General features: G+C 38.0%; 1 protein-coding gene across 1 annotated transcript; it reads right to left on the reverse strand.

Moving 5' to 3' along the window:
• Nucleotides 1–9066: 9066 nt before the first annotated feature.
• Nucleotides 9067–15620, reverse strand: LOC124408790 (uncharacterized protein YMR317W-like). The gene is made up of 3 exons (XM_046885979.1): nucleotides 15380–15620; nucleotides 11769–14396; nucleotides 9067–11664 (listed from the first exon to the last, which is right to left on the reverse strand). The coding sequence occupies exons 1-3, from the start codon at nucleotides 15450–15452 to the stop codon at nucleotides 9596–9598; spliced, it is 4770 nt and encodes a 1589-aa protein (XP_046741935.1). The 5' UTR covers nucleotides 15453–15620; the 3' UTR covers nucleotides 9067–9595.
• Between the last annotated feature and the right edge of the window lie 1386 nt (nucleotides 15621–17006).

Here is a 17006-nt window from a genome sequence, read left to right on the forward strand (position 1 = left end):
TCGGGATCGGCTTGAAATTAAGAAGATGCTACTGTCCGTTTTTACCGACCGAGGTAAATTTCTAGTGAGAAAAAAAATTCACTTTTTGTGTTTAGCGGGAAAACTTTTAACTAACTATCTTTGAAACAAAGTTTGGTATGATAGAATTGATATTATTTTTAATATTTTGGGTAAGATTATAGATTTTTTTGCTTGACTGTTCTAACTTATGATTGCAAATGTTGAAGGTAATTGAATTTGAGTGGTTTCGCTGTACAATATATTTTACAGCAATTTAGTCTGATGATAATATTTTCTATCAGTGCTGATTTTCATTGTTGCCACTTTATTTCAACCTGATATGCAATTATGTTTGCACTTCCAGCATGAGGATTTCGGCATCAATGTATCACCAATTACCGGAAACTACTGACAGCAAGGTTATTCGAAAATCCTCGCATCCGTTGCGGCTTGTCGATTATAATTAATTTTTCTGTGTGTAAAAAGTGAAGTCAGTATCTCTCGATCTCTTTCTAACTCTCTGACAAGTCTACGGTTGGTCCTTTTCAACTAAACAAGCAGTGTCCAAAGCGGATTGTTATTCCTACCGCATCACGCACTTCTGACACACTCGTATCTGTGTCGACTGTGCGACAATTTGACTGACAATAATAGCTCATTTATTACGTAGACGTATAACGACCAGATTTTTTTTTCCAACGTAACTTTTTTCTTTTCATTTTCATTTTTATTTTTTTTTCTGCTTTCGTAACGCGCGAAAAGTGTCGCGTGATTAACCGAACAATTCGAGCGGTTTTTTCACGCTGAATAGAACAACGAATACTATTGACTGCAATGCAAACGCACACAGAAACGATTTTCCGTCTATTTTTAAAAGCAGCGTGTCTTTATCTTGGACGTTCTGAATAATCGTCGGGTATTTGCATGTCCAGTAACTATCTGAACTGAAGAAATTTTAATGGTAGCACAAACTCGTAAACGCATCTGCACACGATGTTTCCTAAATTGATAACATATACGGCTTAAGATAATTCGTACTGTGGAATATTATTCGAATATTGATATTTGCATGAAAAGAAGTTAAGATACCGAATTTTCAAAGACGAAAGATATTTTTCATAGAATTTTTAATTGTGGAAAATGTAATTATACAAAATTCAAGACGTAGAACGGCCCAAGTATAATTGAAAACCAAATGTTTTCTATTTTTTACGTTTATACACTTTGACTTATCTCGACTTTCTACATCTTGAAATTCGGTACGATCCATTTTTTGGTAAATATAGATTCTATCAATCTAACTACACGTTTACCTGAATCTGTTTTGGGAAATATGAAATTAATATAATGAAAATATTAAAAGTCAGCTACGCCAATGCTTCTGCTCTCCAATCCAAACTGCCAATCCCTCCCCCCAAACCGACGACTTGCTCACCCCACTCCTAGACCGTTTCAGTAGACTCTTCAACAACCTACAGTCCTCTTCATCTACGATATATCTCTTCGCGTCGTCTATCGTCTGCCAAGAATTCTTCTCATACAGATCCTCACGAATACTATCTTCGAAACCTGACGCACAATCATCGTTTATCTCGTAACTCACAGTCCTCGATGTAAGGATAAAAACGGCTATCTTCTGCTAAATTCGAAGCGCAAAACCAACCGACGAAGAAATAATTCCGCCATTAAATCGTTGCGCGTTAATTTACTGTAACCAGATGACTCAAAAGCTTGTTCCTTTTTAAAATGAGATACAAAAACGCTTCTTTATACTCCTCAGTTATTGCACTGTCCAAATCCTGGACGCTTGACTTCTGCCACTTCAAAGCACTTCTGTTCCAAAAAAGAATCCAGGCTAAATCGGTGCGATTGGACATTTCCACAAATTGGAAGCAATGACTGAACATGAAACTGAATTTCAACCCAACTCACAAGTGTCAGCCTCGATTCACCCTCACTCGACTACACGAATGCACCACATTTGCAGACCGGGTGTAGACTATCGGGAAGCTTATATTCACCCTGAGTCTTCAGCCTTGACCAATTGACCAATAACGAGGAGACGACGATTGTCTTAATGATGATGATGATGATGATGATGATGATGATCGTTCGGGTTTTGAGCGCGTTTTCATCAGTAGCTGCAGGGACATCCGGTAGTCCTTAAACCCCCGATAAAACTTACGGAGGATACTTGAGCTGGACCACTGGCTGCCGGTAGTCTAACGAACGTTGTGTACTAAAGACCCTCAGCAACTAAACAGCAAGTACACAGTAGAGTCTGCTCTCTACTGCACTCATTAGTCGTTGACCAAGGTTACGATCTCACTAGCTCCTTTTAATTGTCCTAGGCCCAGCTTCTCTTGACCCTGGCACGAATGCACCGTATGTTTGGACTGCCCATTAACTCCCGAATGGGGTATAATCCCATGACCCAGCGTTCTCTCCGATGTTTCATTGCTCTTCTAATTGCGGTTAAAGGATTTTAAGGGACATCGGTCTTTTTCTTCGTTGATAACAAAGCGCTTCATTTGACATGTTCTATTGGACGAAATGGTTTTGATTCGTATGTGACAAAGTTCTTTTCGAGACGTTACAGTCGTTGAGAAGTGACGAAAATCAATAACGTGGTTTACGCTACTTAGGATAATGATTATTAATTGCACTGAAGATGATTCTGTTATCGTACTAAAATTTCAAATGATTTTCTCGAACCTTTCGCAAAAATAGGCTTTCGTCTAATAATTTATTGAGTAATGAAGTTCTATAAAAAGGAAAAAAAAAACCACATGCATGATCGATTAAATAAAATGGGATAAAAAATGCTCGCTTCCACTTATAGCTTGTAACTTGGTGATTTTTTTCACCAATATAAAAAGTTATAGGTGTTTTCTGAAAATAATTGTGCGCACTGAATTGTAAATCTTGCGATGTTCAATACGCTCGGCACACCGTTAAACAGCATTTCATTTGCACTGGCTAATTATAATTCGTGAATTAAAGGGGAGATGGTTTGTTTATACCGAGGAAATTTACCAGCCCTGACCTCTGAATTTATTTTTGTTTACGCTGAAACCCACCGAGAAGCTGGTCTGGGCATTTAATATGATCGTTATATACCAAATGGGAACCTGCAGGGTTATAAACGTAAATTATAAACTTCAAACGAAATTACCGTACAGAACTGACGGTTTTTTCTACAGAAAAAAATGGTCTTATTTTTATTTATTTTTTTTTTTTTTCTTTACCTATACAACAATGCGAAATTATCATACCCTCAAATTGTTTAAAGATTTTTCTAACAATGTCTTTACTTTTGAATTGTTAAAATATTAACAAGAATATTTCCTGCATTGACATTGTATCTATAATTTTCAATCTTATTTCTGCAAAGTTTTGTTAAATCATTGCGAGTTCGATTTCGATCGTAATTAGAAAAATCCAACAATAACGTGGGCGGTATTAAAAAGAAATTCCAGATGTTGGTATGCAAAAGTATATCAGAAGTGTTGAATACAGTGTTTGAACAACGAAAACCGCTTCCTGCAGCGAAACCTATAAAGAATCGTAGCCACCACATCAAATATGCAGATGACGTGAATTTGACGTGAAAAAATTGTTGCGCGGCAACGAAATGATCGTTTTTGTCTCACTAAGACGGAATTGTTTTGTAGGAAAAAAAACGTTCGAATTTTGCTGAAATAACATCGAGCAACTACTGTACATGCATATACAGAAAGATATCAGCTGTTTCGTTTATTATTCAAGCCGGCAACAGATGTCCACGCGACGCGATTCTATAGCTGCACACCTCGGTGGTCACAGAAAACTATACACAATACTCGTAACATACGTAAGTGTATCATTAGGTAAGATAAATTGTTCAACATTTTTTTTTTCCAATATGTTCCAATTTTACTTTAATTTTATAGAATTTCTATACTTTTCACAGGAATTGAAGTATTTCCCACATGTTGCTGCTTGATTGGCAAAAATATCCTCAAATTTTTCAACTTATATTTGATGGGATGTAATTTTTTTTTTAATTTTTTTTTTTTTTTTTTTAACTAACATTACCGAACTTTTACTGCACTAAACTATTTAGGTTTATTTATACTTTAGTTTCATGTTATAAGTTGTAGTTTGGATAAAGTATGAATCAATGTTGTATCTTGATTCTGCTTGACGGAAGCTGACAAAAATTTAAGTGAAATAAAAAATTTTTACCTCGAAAAAAGAAACATTCGAGAAGAATTCAAAGACATTGGCAAAAGATGATGTTGAGACTAGAACTACCACTCCAGTAAAAATGAATGGTCTTTAAAAGTATATAACAATAGAAGAATATGTTAATATAAATATGATATAAAAATTTTTCATTATTAGATCTTTTTTCAAGATCAGTTATTTTTACTGATTTTGGTGAAAAAAGCTTCGTTTTAATTTCGGTAATTCTAGTTTAAAAAAAAAAAATTTACAGAAAGATTCCTAACATTCGTACAAAGAATATAGAAATACAGATAACAAATCGATAAAAAGTCTTCACAAAAAAAAAAAAAAAAAACACTGTCTAAATCAATACTGCATAAAATAGAAACTACGGTAAATCCGAAAAAAAATGGAACCAGTGAATATCAGCCCCACAGCTTGACCCGTGGCTGCACCAACAAGAACAACAGCTGAGTTTTGTATCTTTTATTTTTCAATTCCCCCCCCCCCCCCCCTCTCACATCCACCCCTCTCCGTAGAAAGTTACCGTGTATAAGGTTATATTATATATGTACGCGTTACAAGCACTGCACACACGTATGTACATTGTACATGCATACATATACATATACGTCCGCATGAGACCCCATAGGTTCCATGGCACGCGCTACCAGCTGTCCCACAGCTGTCCTCCGACCTCAGCCTCGTCCCCCCCCCCTCCTGCTACTTTTTTTTTCTCTCCCTCCCTCTCTTTCATACGCGATGCGGCTCCTCGGCTTCGTCGTCCGCGTCGTGTAGAGGTAGAAGGTATATAATATGGCATAGCATGCAGGGGCCAGTTTTCCAGCGCCATGGTGCGTGCGTAAGTATCTCTATAGTCTAGACCCCGTGCCCCCCCCCCCCCCCCCCCCCCGATCCGCCCCTAACCCCACCGTAAGGCGAAGGGTTTAGAGAACACGTGCGTCGTGCATACTGCACTGTGCTGGATGCCTCTGCATGCGCGGGGATTGCAAAGCGTTTTCGTTTGCCTCAGGGGAATTGGATATAGATATGTATATATATATATATATATATATATATTTATACTCATGTATGATTATCATTGTCGAGAACAAGTGCGGCAAGTGATTGACCCGGCTGCTAATCAGGGGAAATTCAGGAGGTGTAAAGAGAATTTTGAATGAATTATTTGATCAATTTTACACTTTTCAAAGTTTTGGGAATAGTAGTTTGGCCAGTTTTCTTTTTTCTTTTAGCTTCTTTTATTTGAAACTTATAAGTTACGGGTGTGTATGTTATGAGTTGAAGCAAATTCGATAGGTTGAAAAAAGGTACTGCGTGACTTCAGCCACGTTAAAGTATAGCTACGTTTATGTATGGATACGTACAGTTCATCGATCATCAATCGAAGTCTACGATTAACCGATTAGTCGTATAGCCTTAATGCAGATGTGTCACTATGGTAAAATTCGATTGCATGTGTATATAATAAGTTTTCTAATTTATGTACTGTTTGTAAAGGAAATAAAGAGTGTAAGAAATAAAAAATTAAAAAAGAGTTCTCTTATCACTCAAACGCGCATCGGTAATTAAAAGCAGGAATTAATTCGATGTGAAACTTCCCCATTATGCGAGAAAGAAAAAACAGAGAGGAAGATAGGTGGAATTAATGAATGAAAGATCAGAAAAGATCAGAAAATATCACAACGCAGAATCGAAAGATCATTGCAAATAAAACAAAACTGAATATAAACTTGAAACTTACCTTGGATACGCGTGTAAGGATTGGAACGATTACAGAAATGAAAGAGATTATCATCTACTGAAAAAATATAATAAAATACTGCAATTGAGTGAAAAAAGTGAAAAGAAAATAATTAGAACAGGATTAGAATGAAATAAAGTAGCAAGGGACGAAGGAAGTGGGAAACTGGTGAGAAAAAACTTCCGAAAGAAGGGGTTGAATAACACAAGCCGTCAGAGAGAAATAGTGAGAGAGAGAGAGAGAGCGAGAGAGGAAGACGGACTTTGTTAATGAAACTGATGTGCTTTATATTTTAGCTAAATGTGAGAAGATAACTTTTTTTACTGCCGAAACGTCTTTATCAATTTTATAAAAATTTAAAGAAACAGTTAACAGTTGAATAATTTTCACTGTTGAGTATAAAAGCCGTTGATTTTATATGACGCAAAAATGTTCGCAGAGAAAAGTACGTTGTTAACGGAAATTTTTCATCTTTGCCTTATTCAAATTTTTTCTATTTATTCACGGTAAATTTTTTTACAATCGGAAAACATCTTGAAATCTGTGTGAAAAAATCAATTTTTGTGGACGAGCATCGGAGAAATTTCAATAGAAAGTTGACTGTTCGGATTGATCGGGAATTATTAAAATTCTGGTACATCTCACTTTCTTTGTTTTCGCCACTGTCCGAAGACTAAAGTGGCGTTACATTTTTGCATATATTTTTTTTATCATAACTTTAGAATTTTTAAGGTTTGCAAATTTACATTTTTTCCGGAATTTTTCATAAATAGAAATCAACAGGATCCTGTTTTTTTAGATAACGAAAATTTTGAGCCATTTCCGAAAGTGAAACTGACTTTCTTTTCGATATCTGTACCCGAACTGATCACAAAAAAATTTGTTTCCTAAACGTAGTAATTATGACTTCCGTAACTGTTGCATAAACTGCAACAAATCCGTTTGCTGTCTTTACTTCTTCTCAATGGTTTTCTGTTCTGTTCAGTAATTCAATATTTTTTTGAATATCCGTATCTGTAAATGTTTACTGACGTTCTACGATCACGCAATTCCCATCAGACCTGAAACTGCACTTGAGGAGACTTTAAAATTTTTACCGGCATCATTTTCGCGGCGCATCACGTCTCCTTAATTTACCAAATCGTATAGCTGATAGGATATAGGAGGCAGTGCGGTTTGCCATCCGCTCTACGGTCACCATACAATATGTCCGGGTGTTGGGTTTACAGGAAATCGCACCGTGAAGTATCCTCCTCGGAGGCTATAGGGTTTCCGGAAAAAAAGAGACACGAAATAGACGCACCGCGAGAAATAAAATCAAAGGAAGAGAGATAAAAGTAGGAAAAAAGAGAAGAAAGTAGAGAGAGAGAAAAAAACGAGGAGAAGACCGGAGTGAGAGTTGAGGACCGGAAGCTCCAGGGCGTTCAACTCCGACACCCAGTATATTTAGATTTAAAGGGACTTCCCCGGCTTGTCTGATTCCGAAGATCTCTCGGCTTCAAGGGTGCGCCGCATCTCATCCCATTTTCCACTCTCCTTTCCACCCAAGGGTAGAAGGAATCAAGTCGGAATGGTGGGGCGTCGAAAAAAAGGCACTTTCGAACAGAAACAAGAATTTCGACGAAAAAAACTGATCCTATAACGAAGATTGAGGATAAAAAGGGAGGGCCGCACCGTCTGATTCAAAAGTTTAGAAAAAGATTTATACCATGTAGTCCATTAATCCTTAATTAAGTACCCAACTCAATTCATCTCATTGAGTAATTGCCTGTTACAACTTTGACGGCTGATACTGATTTTTGAGTTCCAAGTTCTACATTTTTTTTCGTTTTTTTTTTTTCTTCATCGCGCAAAAAATATTGATCACCTTAATTGTTCATGGTTAGAACTGATTTTTTTTTTATCTTAACGTTGAAAAATATGTTCAACCAGACCGAATTTGAATTTATTCCAATCTGCAGTGTATTTCAGAAAACTGTTTCTCATATACCGGATGCAAATTAAAAAAGTGAACAGAAAAACAGGCAGAAGAGACAAAAGCTGCCTGCAGTTCCGGGGAAGGAAGTCGATCGTTTTCATACTTATACGGGTAGGTATACTGTTTCACAGTTGTCGCACGAGCTTCTTATCGGGTTGACGATGAGCCTGAACGGCTCACTCTCGATTTATTTTACCCGCTTGAAAGACACGGCAGCCATGTTAAGCTAGGTACAAAAATATTTAAAAAGTTGTACCTATACTTACGTCTCAAGAGAAGTCTCAGCGTGATCGACACAAACCGTTGCCTTTTTTTTCCAGGTTTTAAACTCAACCGTTTTGTCACGGTAGAAGGAAGCATATTGGCAAAAATTTACGTTATTTTATGATTAATTTTCAATTCGGTATGTTTTTGAATCATAATAACTCATGTATCGCCATTTCCTGTCTTAATCCGTGAACTAATCCGAGTTAACGAAGTGGTCGGATAAATGTTGTGTCTAGAAAAAAGAATGCACGGTTCAAATGGTGTGAATAATGTTTATACAACCAGAATTGCGTTGAAAATTTAACGAATGACGCTGAATTTTTCTCGCCTCTGAACTATTTTTCTGCAATTTAATTTCACAATAGTCAACTCGGTGGAAAAAGTGCATCTCTGAAGCGGTTCGATCTGCAAGTTTGAAATAAAGATTGCAGGAAATGTTTTGGCCTAGTGCTAAGTAATGAAAAAATAATGAAACGCAAATATCCGAAAATGTGCCTGCATGAAATCTTCCCCATGTTATTTAAATGGGTAATACTTCAAAATTTGAGAGCAGGCTTTGAAAATTGGACGCAGCGGATACCCTTCTATTAAACACCTTCCTGTGCATACGTCTGATTGTAAGAACTCGATACACGTTCGAAGTCCGATCGCTATAAGAGTTCAGAATACTCACTGACACCGAGGATCACGTGTTCGTTGTTGAAATGAAATTGCGCAGTTAATTACCACATGTGCAATCGTTGAACAGTTGTTCAAACGAGAATACAAAGAAAATGGTGGATGAAGAAGGCTCGAGGCTTCCAGCACGGCACTTCACATTTTTCAGATACATTTGTAATTTATTCGCTTATACAGAGGTGTAATAATGGACGGTGGCAAAGTTAGTTGTTATTCATGATACATGTATTTTTACATAATGTTTACATTACCAATATGTTTGATATTGAACTCTCTATAAGGTAGTGAGCAAACAATTCATGCCGCTCGTGTTGAATCTACGCGTATCGCTTGCAATGAATAAAGATTGAAATTCGGAGGATTGAAAAAAAGGCGGGTGGAGCAATAGAACTGGAAAAAATTAATCACCGTTTTACAGTACTTGTACAATCTGAGCAGTGATATTCTCTAAGCGTTTGCGTATCGTATGACATTTTTTCTCTACACACGTATGACGTTTAAAGTTTTTCACCACAACCTACGTTTCATGAAAAATTCCCAAGCCTTCAACTCACGTTGTCAAAAAAGTTTTTACATTCTTACGAAAATACATTTCGTGCGTCAAAGATAAATTTGTGAGCTGTAGCAATAGTGTAATGGGCTCCGATTCTTCTACGTACGAACTCTGCACACCTTGGTTTCAGGCTCTTGAGTGTTAACTAAACTTTGGGCACCTCTCTGATACTAGAACTTTTGTCTGTAACATTGACTGAAAACTTCTGATCATCAGCGTCAATGACAGGATCTGATTCCATGTAACCGGTCTGTGGTGACACTTCTGACTTCAGTTCTGGATCCATTGCAGCATCCTTTTTGGCGCGTCTCGGCCATTGATGTTGGACTTGGAGAAACGGATTCATGTCCTCACGCTCGAGATCATGGAGATTATGAAGCTGTTTAGCTTGTTCTTGATTTATTCGACTACCTGAAGATCGTTCGTACTTTTTTTTTGCAGTATTGATAAAGGAATTTATACCAATGTGCTGCTGAGATCCTGCATCAACTGTCACATGTTGGTCAGCTTCGAAAAGAATCGTCGCCAACTGATGATTCATGAACTCCCACGCACTGCGATTTGCCTCATCCACCATAAGTGGCCAGAGATCTCCAAAAATTTCACTCAATTTCTTCTTTGCATTCGTGTTCAAGTTATTTTCTCGTAATTCCTCGATTACAAGCGGTATCAAGCTAAGCAAAGGCTTCTGGTCAAGGGTAACAATACTGTTATACACAGATCGTGGCGATTCTAAACCCAAATCAGGACCTGTTTCGTATTCCGAATAGTCACTGTTATCTTTGCCCTGTACAAGGTGTTCGAATCTCGGTTCAACTTCCGCATCGCCCACAGAAGTAGGCACATCGTCTATTGTTACTGCCGAACCGACTTCCGAGATTGTTCTTTTATACTCAGGAAATGTAGTTGCATGGTAGCTTTCGTCGTGGTTCTCCACTAGTTGTCCCAAGTCTTCTTCAACTTTAGTATCATCCTCAGAAACAAGTACCCGCGGTGTCTCGAGTAGAAAATCAGCTGAAACGGTGGCAGTCCAAGCTTCTCCATAACTTGTCAAATCAATGGGGGTTACATCCGTAGTTGCTGTTGTATAGCCATTATTTTCTTCATTCGTCGAAAGATATCTGGAATCCTGTTCGTGTTCAAGATCCTTTTCACGATTGGACCTATCATCTATCTCGGACGAAGTATCAGTCAACATGATTTCCGTCACCGTATTTTCGTAACTTGTTGAACCGATCGTGGAGACTGTATCAGTATTTTCAGTTGCATAGTCTCTATTATCTTGCCTCCCTACAGGATATTCGTCACCCTTTTCAACTTCGTCGTCAGCTGCAGAGTTGAGTGAATCGTCCGTTTCGGTTAAAATATCAGCAGGTAGTGCGAGGACGATTTCCGTGGTTGTTTCTTCATAATCAGAAGATGCAGTTGCATAGTCTGCTCTTTCAGCTTGGTTCTCCATCAGTGGTCCAGAGCCTTCTTCAACGTTAGTATCACTGTCAGAAAGAAGTACCTTAGTTGTCTCGAGTGCAATATCGGTAGGAGTCGTTAAAATCGTTGCAGTTGAAGCTTCTCCATAACTTGTCAAACCGAGGGTAGTTGCTGTTGCATAGCCGTTATTTTCTTCATTCGTCGAAAGATACCTGGAATCCTGTTCGTGTTCAAGATCTTTTTCTGGGGTGGAGGCATCATTTGTCTCCAATAGAGTATCGGTAGAAATTACTTCCGTCACCGTATTTTCATAACTTGTTGAACCGATCGTGGAGTCTGTATAAATATCTTCAGTTACATAGTTTCTATTGTCTTGCCTCCCTACAGGATATTCATCGCCCTTTTCAAATTCGTTGTTGGCTTCAGAGTTAATTGAATCGTCCGTCTCAGGTAAAATATTAGCGGATGATGTGAAGATGATTTCCGTATTCGTTTCAATAGACGCAGGTGCGTAACTGCTGGCATCTTGAGTTTCTAAATGATCCTGTTCGAGTTCAACGTCGACTACGCTATGGGTAGGTAACATTGAGATTATTTCTTTAGTCAATTCCTCACGAATGTCAGCAACTGAAGTTAACACAATTTCCGTGGTCCATTCTTGATTACCAGTCGACCTGATGCTGGCTGAATCAGTGTTTGAGAGTATCTCGTCCACAATCATTGGTTGCTCGGATATCACAGATGAGATTGTCCAACTCTCTTCAATAGATGACGGGTAGGCTAGACCTGTAGGGATTTCAATTTCAATTACAACATATCAGCAATTTTCTAAGAAATTTCTGTAATCATATTTTGTATATCATCAAACATCAAAGCATTAGAGGACCTACCTATAGTTGATAATACATTCAAAGTTGTATCTTTCTCAGCTGGAGCATCCATAATTATTTTTGCGTCATTTGTTGAACTGTTGACTGATTCCCCGGCGAGGGTGAATGTACCGTCCAAAATTGTAGTCGTCTCCGTCAACATTGCAGGCTGATATATCGAAACAACTTCTACTGTAGATGTCTTTTCGCTGGTGCTTAAAGTTTCGAATGGCGCATTCGTAATTACAAAATTTTTATCATAAGTCACGGTTGATGCTGGTTGAACGGTAGAAGTCGGGGATTTCGTAACAGTTTCCACGATCACTTTTGCTCTACTTGTTATAGTTTGGACGGACACATCAGCATTTAAAGATATTTCATTCGAATCGACGATTTTCTCGGTTGGTCGAGTTGGAGTCGGGGTCGTTGATATAATATTTGTGATTGCTTCTAAGTCATACTTCAAATCACTCAAACGCACCTCATTTTCATTTGTTTCTTCCAGAATAGTAGTTGTCGCTGTTAGAATAGTTGAAGGTATCGCTGAAACCATCTCTGTAGTTGTATCTACTTCAGTTTCCAAACTCTGATAGGGTGTTACTGTAGTTAAAGACATGTCGCTCAAATCTGTTGTTACCTCGGTGGAAAATGTGGAAAGTACGAATGTCCAATGAGCGATTGTAGTCGTTTCAATATCATTCGTCGAAGTATCAAGAAGTGTACCAGAAGTTGAAAATGTTTCAACGAAAGGTTCAGGTGTCTCAGGCAACATTGAAACAGTTTCCATAATGTCTTCGCCTTCGGTTATTGAGGTGTGGAAAACCGTATCTATCATCGATGGTTTTTTATTCCAGTTGATGCCTGTTTCAGTTGGAACTCCATTTGATGATGATGAGGTGATGTCTGCAGTTATTTCTGCGTCTTCTATCGATGTCTCCAAGGATGAGTTCAAGCCATAAACGGTGTCATTTAAATTAAAAGATACCTCTGTCGAAAATATAAAAGCTGGATACATCCAAACGACGTTTGTACTAGTTTCTGCGTCGTTTCTAGAACTGTCAAAGGATGTCACTACATCTATAGTCACATCATCCAAAGGTGTGAACGGTTCAATCGGCGGAACAGAAGAGAACCTCGAAGTAGTTTCGTCGGTTATTTCCACCTTAATCGGTGTAATATCAAAGAGTTTTTCATCCGTTGAATATATTTCCTCCAAATCGGACGTCGTCTTGCTTGGAAGTGTAGAAGCTAAAAATGTCGAATCGACGCCTATTGTTAATTGCGAATCGTTTATCGAACCATCAACAATTTCGGATACATTCAGCCAAATCGCAGTTGCCTCGGTTGATTTCAGGTCCACTTCCTGATATGTCACATTTGCATTTATAATCGCAACACCTATTCCATGTTCTTCAACAGTAGTTTCTAATACTGGTGATTCGAAAATCGTTTCTTCTGTCACCAAGACAGTATCTATCAAGGAATTCGGTTCGGTGGTCGAAGGTACTTGAGAAGTTGTTTCTGTACCGAGAATCGAGCTCGTAAATTCTTCAGCTGCGATGCTAGGGGTCGGATCTATGATCATAGACGAAGGAATTGGAAAACTTTCTTTAGCTATTGATTCCACGTCGATTACCGAACTTGCTACAGATGCAGGCTGGATTTCAGATTCCACAGTTGTCTGGGAGTCCTGCAATGGCTCTAACCAAGTCACTTCCGTCTTCAGTGTCGTTTTACTCGGGGCAGTAGAAGATAAAATTTCGACATGGTGAGTAGCTGCTTCAGCGTCAACCGTTTCTTCGTCACCGATTCCAGACAAACCCACAGTTTCAAAAATCGTTTCACTTTCTACGGTAGCACCGCTAGATTCCGTAAATGGCGATTCTGTCATAGTTGCATCAAAAATTATATTCTCGAGGATGGATTCCGTTGGTGTCATTGTTGAGGCTGGTACCTCAATTGAAACAGAATCATAGAAAGGTAGCCGAGGTTTTGTAACTCCATAATTCTCGAAAGAATCAATAATCTCTACAGCCTGATCCACTTCCGGAATATCCGCAGTCGCTGGCCGAGTAACCGGAAACGTCGTGAGAATTTCCGATACCTGGTGAAGTCCAGATATACCCTGATGTCCTATGACTGGATCTACCGATGAAGAATTTGATTGCACCTCGGTATTCGGCGGAAAAATGACGTCAAAATGTGCCCCAGGCCTCTTGACGATGACATGATCTTCGTTCATGGTGTCAAAAGGTATTTGTCCAAATTTATCCCGCCATTCGAAACTATGCATTTTATCTATCAAGTCCTGCTGTCGCAGAAAAGTCTGCTTCAGTCTTTCCTTTGCAGCACTAGCAATAAGTTTGAACGTACGGTCGCTCAGTACACCTTTTTTGTGTAGCCAAATTGGGTTCCCGAATCGATCTATGACTGGCTTGAATTTTGGAATAGGTTTTTGGTGAAATTTTCTCGTATCTTGGCCAAGATCAATAACCAATCGTGAAGGATTCTGTTGTACGTTCGTCGGGCTTTGGAGATCGTAAGGCACCTGTGGAGATCCTGGAATTGGTTCGCGAAGTGGATTGTAAAAGGAAAAGAGCATTCTGTAAAAATCCTTGTCTTCCTGGCTGCTATTCGGTGGATCGAATTCTGAAAATTGATTTCCGGTCAGAAGGCAATATCGATCCTAAACGATGGATAATTGTTGTAACGTTATGTAGAAGAATTTCCTAATTGAGATTCAGTATTTAATTCTTTACAAATGGTGAAGACTAGTTTCTTACTCTGTAAGACATACAAAAAATTACAAATACTGAATATTGATACGTAAATTTATCCGATCACTCAATTTAATATTGTACAAGAGTTATATTCATCATCGGTTCAGTCTGCCAGTAATTTAGGCTATCAAAGAATTAAAATTAAAAATTTTTAAGTATGTAACTCCAGCACTTTGTTACGACGAAAATTTCGCCTAAGATAAACTACGTTCTAATAGTGCACAAACGCTGACATATTCAGAATAAAATTATTGCAGAATTTGGTTAAAAAATTCTATCATATTCACATTTTTTGAATACAGTAAACATGGAAAAAACACGGTATATTTTTTTATTTTTCCATTCTATTTTGTGATTGCTCAGTCTCGTAAGAAACTATCTAAAACCTGTGAAATCTATGTTAAAATTCAATAATCTTATACTACTTGCTTTCTTTCTGCCTATTGAATTGAACCAGCATTATTACTCTCACGTCAGATTTAAACAAAACACTTGTCACACACACACAGAAATACATATATTATACATGTATGTATGTATGTATGCATATGTGTATATAGGTATGTAACCACAGAAGGAGAAAAGACGGTAAGCAACAAAGGTGGGTTATATTTCAAATTCTGGCTGTATAAACAAAAATTGTTAGCCGTACGTCATTATTACAAGAGATGTATATCGACACGTGGTCTATTGATACAAATACAAACTGTGCTAAATTTGTTTGACCCTGAAGCGCATATGGCGGACTGCACAAAAGATTTTCACGAGAGTATCGCAATCTGTACTTGACAGTAAAAAATAATATCCAAACTTTGACGGAAAGAGGATTTATATTGAATAAATTTAACTTACTTCTGTGAGGCAATGGCAGTGCCTGGACACCGAGCACCACGCAGAGAAACATACAAACATCCCGCAAGCTCATGATGAAGCACCAAAAGCTCTTGATCGTGCTTAGGGAAAACGTTAATGACACATGCACTTTTCGTGACAGGCACTTCTTGAACTCGAGTTCGTCTCACTGGATACTGAATCGGTGACTGGGAGAGTTCGAAATAAATACCGAAATTTACCTGAGCTCGGGTATTTAAGATGGAGGTTTGTTTACTCGGTTAAAGTACCCCATGGACAACGGCCGGCTCTAATCCCACTTTAAATCCCAGTTCTACGGCTGCGTCATTCTCATTGCCCTTTCGATTGGGTAGAACAAGAGGCGACAAGTAAGGTCCCGGGTATGGTAGAGATTACTGTTTGCTCACGTCTGTGAGACACACGCGAGCAGATATACACGATGGTAGCCAGAGCCTTACAGAATACACGAAAATGTTGCAAAATATTGCCTATACCGACTCCAAAGCCTTACTTTCGAACCATCTGCCGATGGACTATTATTGCAAGTAAAGGTGCGATTTCATCTGTGAAATTAAGTGAAAAAGAGCTTGTAATCAAATAATTAATCAAGTTTGTTTTTAGGACTTGATAGTAATTAGTAGATATTCTTTAGATATTGTGAGGAGATAAGTACTCTGTTTGAAATTTCACGCTGACTTCGACAAGACAATGTGACGTTAGGCCTTTTGTCCAAGCCAAACATAACAGTGCGGCGAACAAAATTTCACTTATATACAAGCTGGGAATGAAATTCAATACCTGCGTATTAATGAACACAAAATTAAACTATACTAATCCAAATTTTTCACAAATCAAAAAATTAAACCTACACCTGTTTATCTACAGAGTTTTTGAACGCGTCGCAAAGCCGTGTCGAATTTGAGAGCGGAGATCACAAACTATTTCTTCATAGAATGGAATACCGAAATATTTTTTAATAAACATTAACGCTACATTAAAAGCTACAAAAAGTCTGATCATAAAGCAAGTTCAGACCATAAAATCAGTAACTATACGAAGATCATTATTTCCCATCCGTAAGCATTTAATTGTAAATCCTTATTTGAATAGTGTGTGCAGATTACAATTTTATCGTAAACATTGATATTCGTTACGTCATAAATACGCAGAACATCAGCAGAAAATTTATGTGGCTTCCATATAAAAGCCAGAATATCGCACGGGGGGGAGGGGGGGGGGCGGAAATGTAGTGATAAGAATTCCAACCGAGCAGGTATCCCAAGCTATGACTAAGTGCTGGTATATGTACTTTGCATGGTTGGAAAAAATGTCCAGATAGGTATTAAGATATTTGGGTTGATGTAACCAATTTGTAGCGTATTGCTAAGTGAAGAAAAAATATAAGAACTACAAATTAAATGTTGATATGAGAACTTAAAAATTCGTGTCATATTCACTATAACAGAAATGTAACAAAGATAATTAAAGTGGACCTCCTGGGACATTATGTTTAGTTAAATTTTTCTGACCGTGATTAGAACTTGGACGAAGACTCAGCTTTTGTTTCAACTGTAGTTTCACGAACAAAGGAATCAGATTCCCGGAACCCTGATACCGTTCCGCATTT

The sequence above is a fragment of the Diprion similis genome, chromosome 8, assembly GCF_021155765.1.
Source record: "Diprion similis isolate iyDipSimi1 chromosome 8, iyDipSimi1.1, whole genome shotgun sequence".
Lineage (NCBI taxonomy): Eukaryota > Metazoa > Arthropoda > Insecta > Hymenoptera > Diprionidae > Diprion > Diprion similis.

Bases quoted from the DNA above. Each gene is read 5' to 3' on its own strand.
- LOC124408790 (XM_046885979.1), bottom strand. From the start codon at position 15,452: ATGAGCTTGCGGGATGTTTGTATGTTTCTCTGCGTGGTGCTCGGTGTC. The intron at 14,397-15,379 runs GTAAGTTAAATT...ATCAATTTTCAG, and splicing joins ACTGCCATTGCCTCACAGAA to AATTCGATCCACCGAATAGC. The intron at 11,665-11,768 runs GTAGGTCCTCTA...AAATCCCTACAG, and splicing joins GAATGTATTATCAACTATAG to GTCTAGCCTACCCGTCATCT.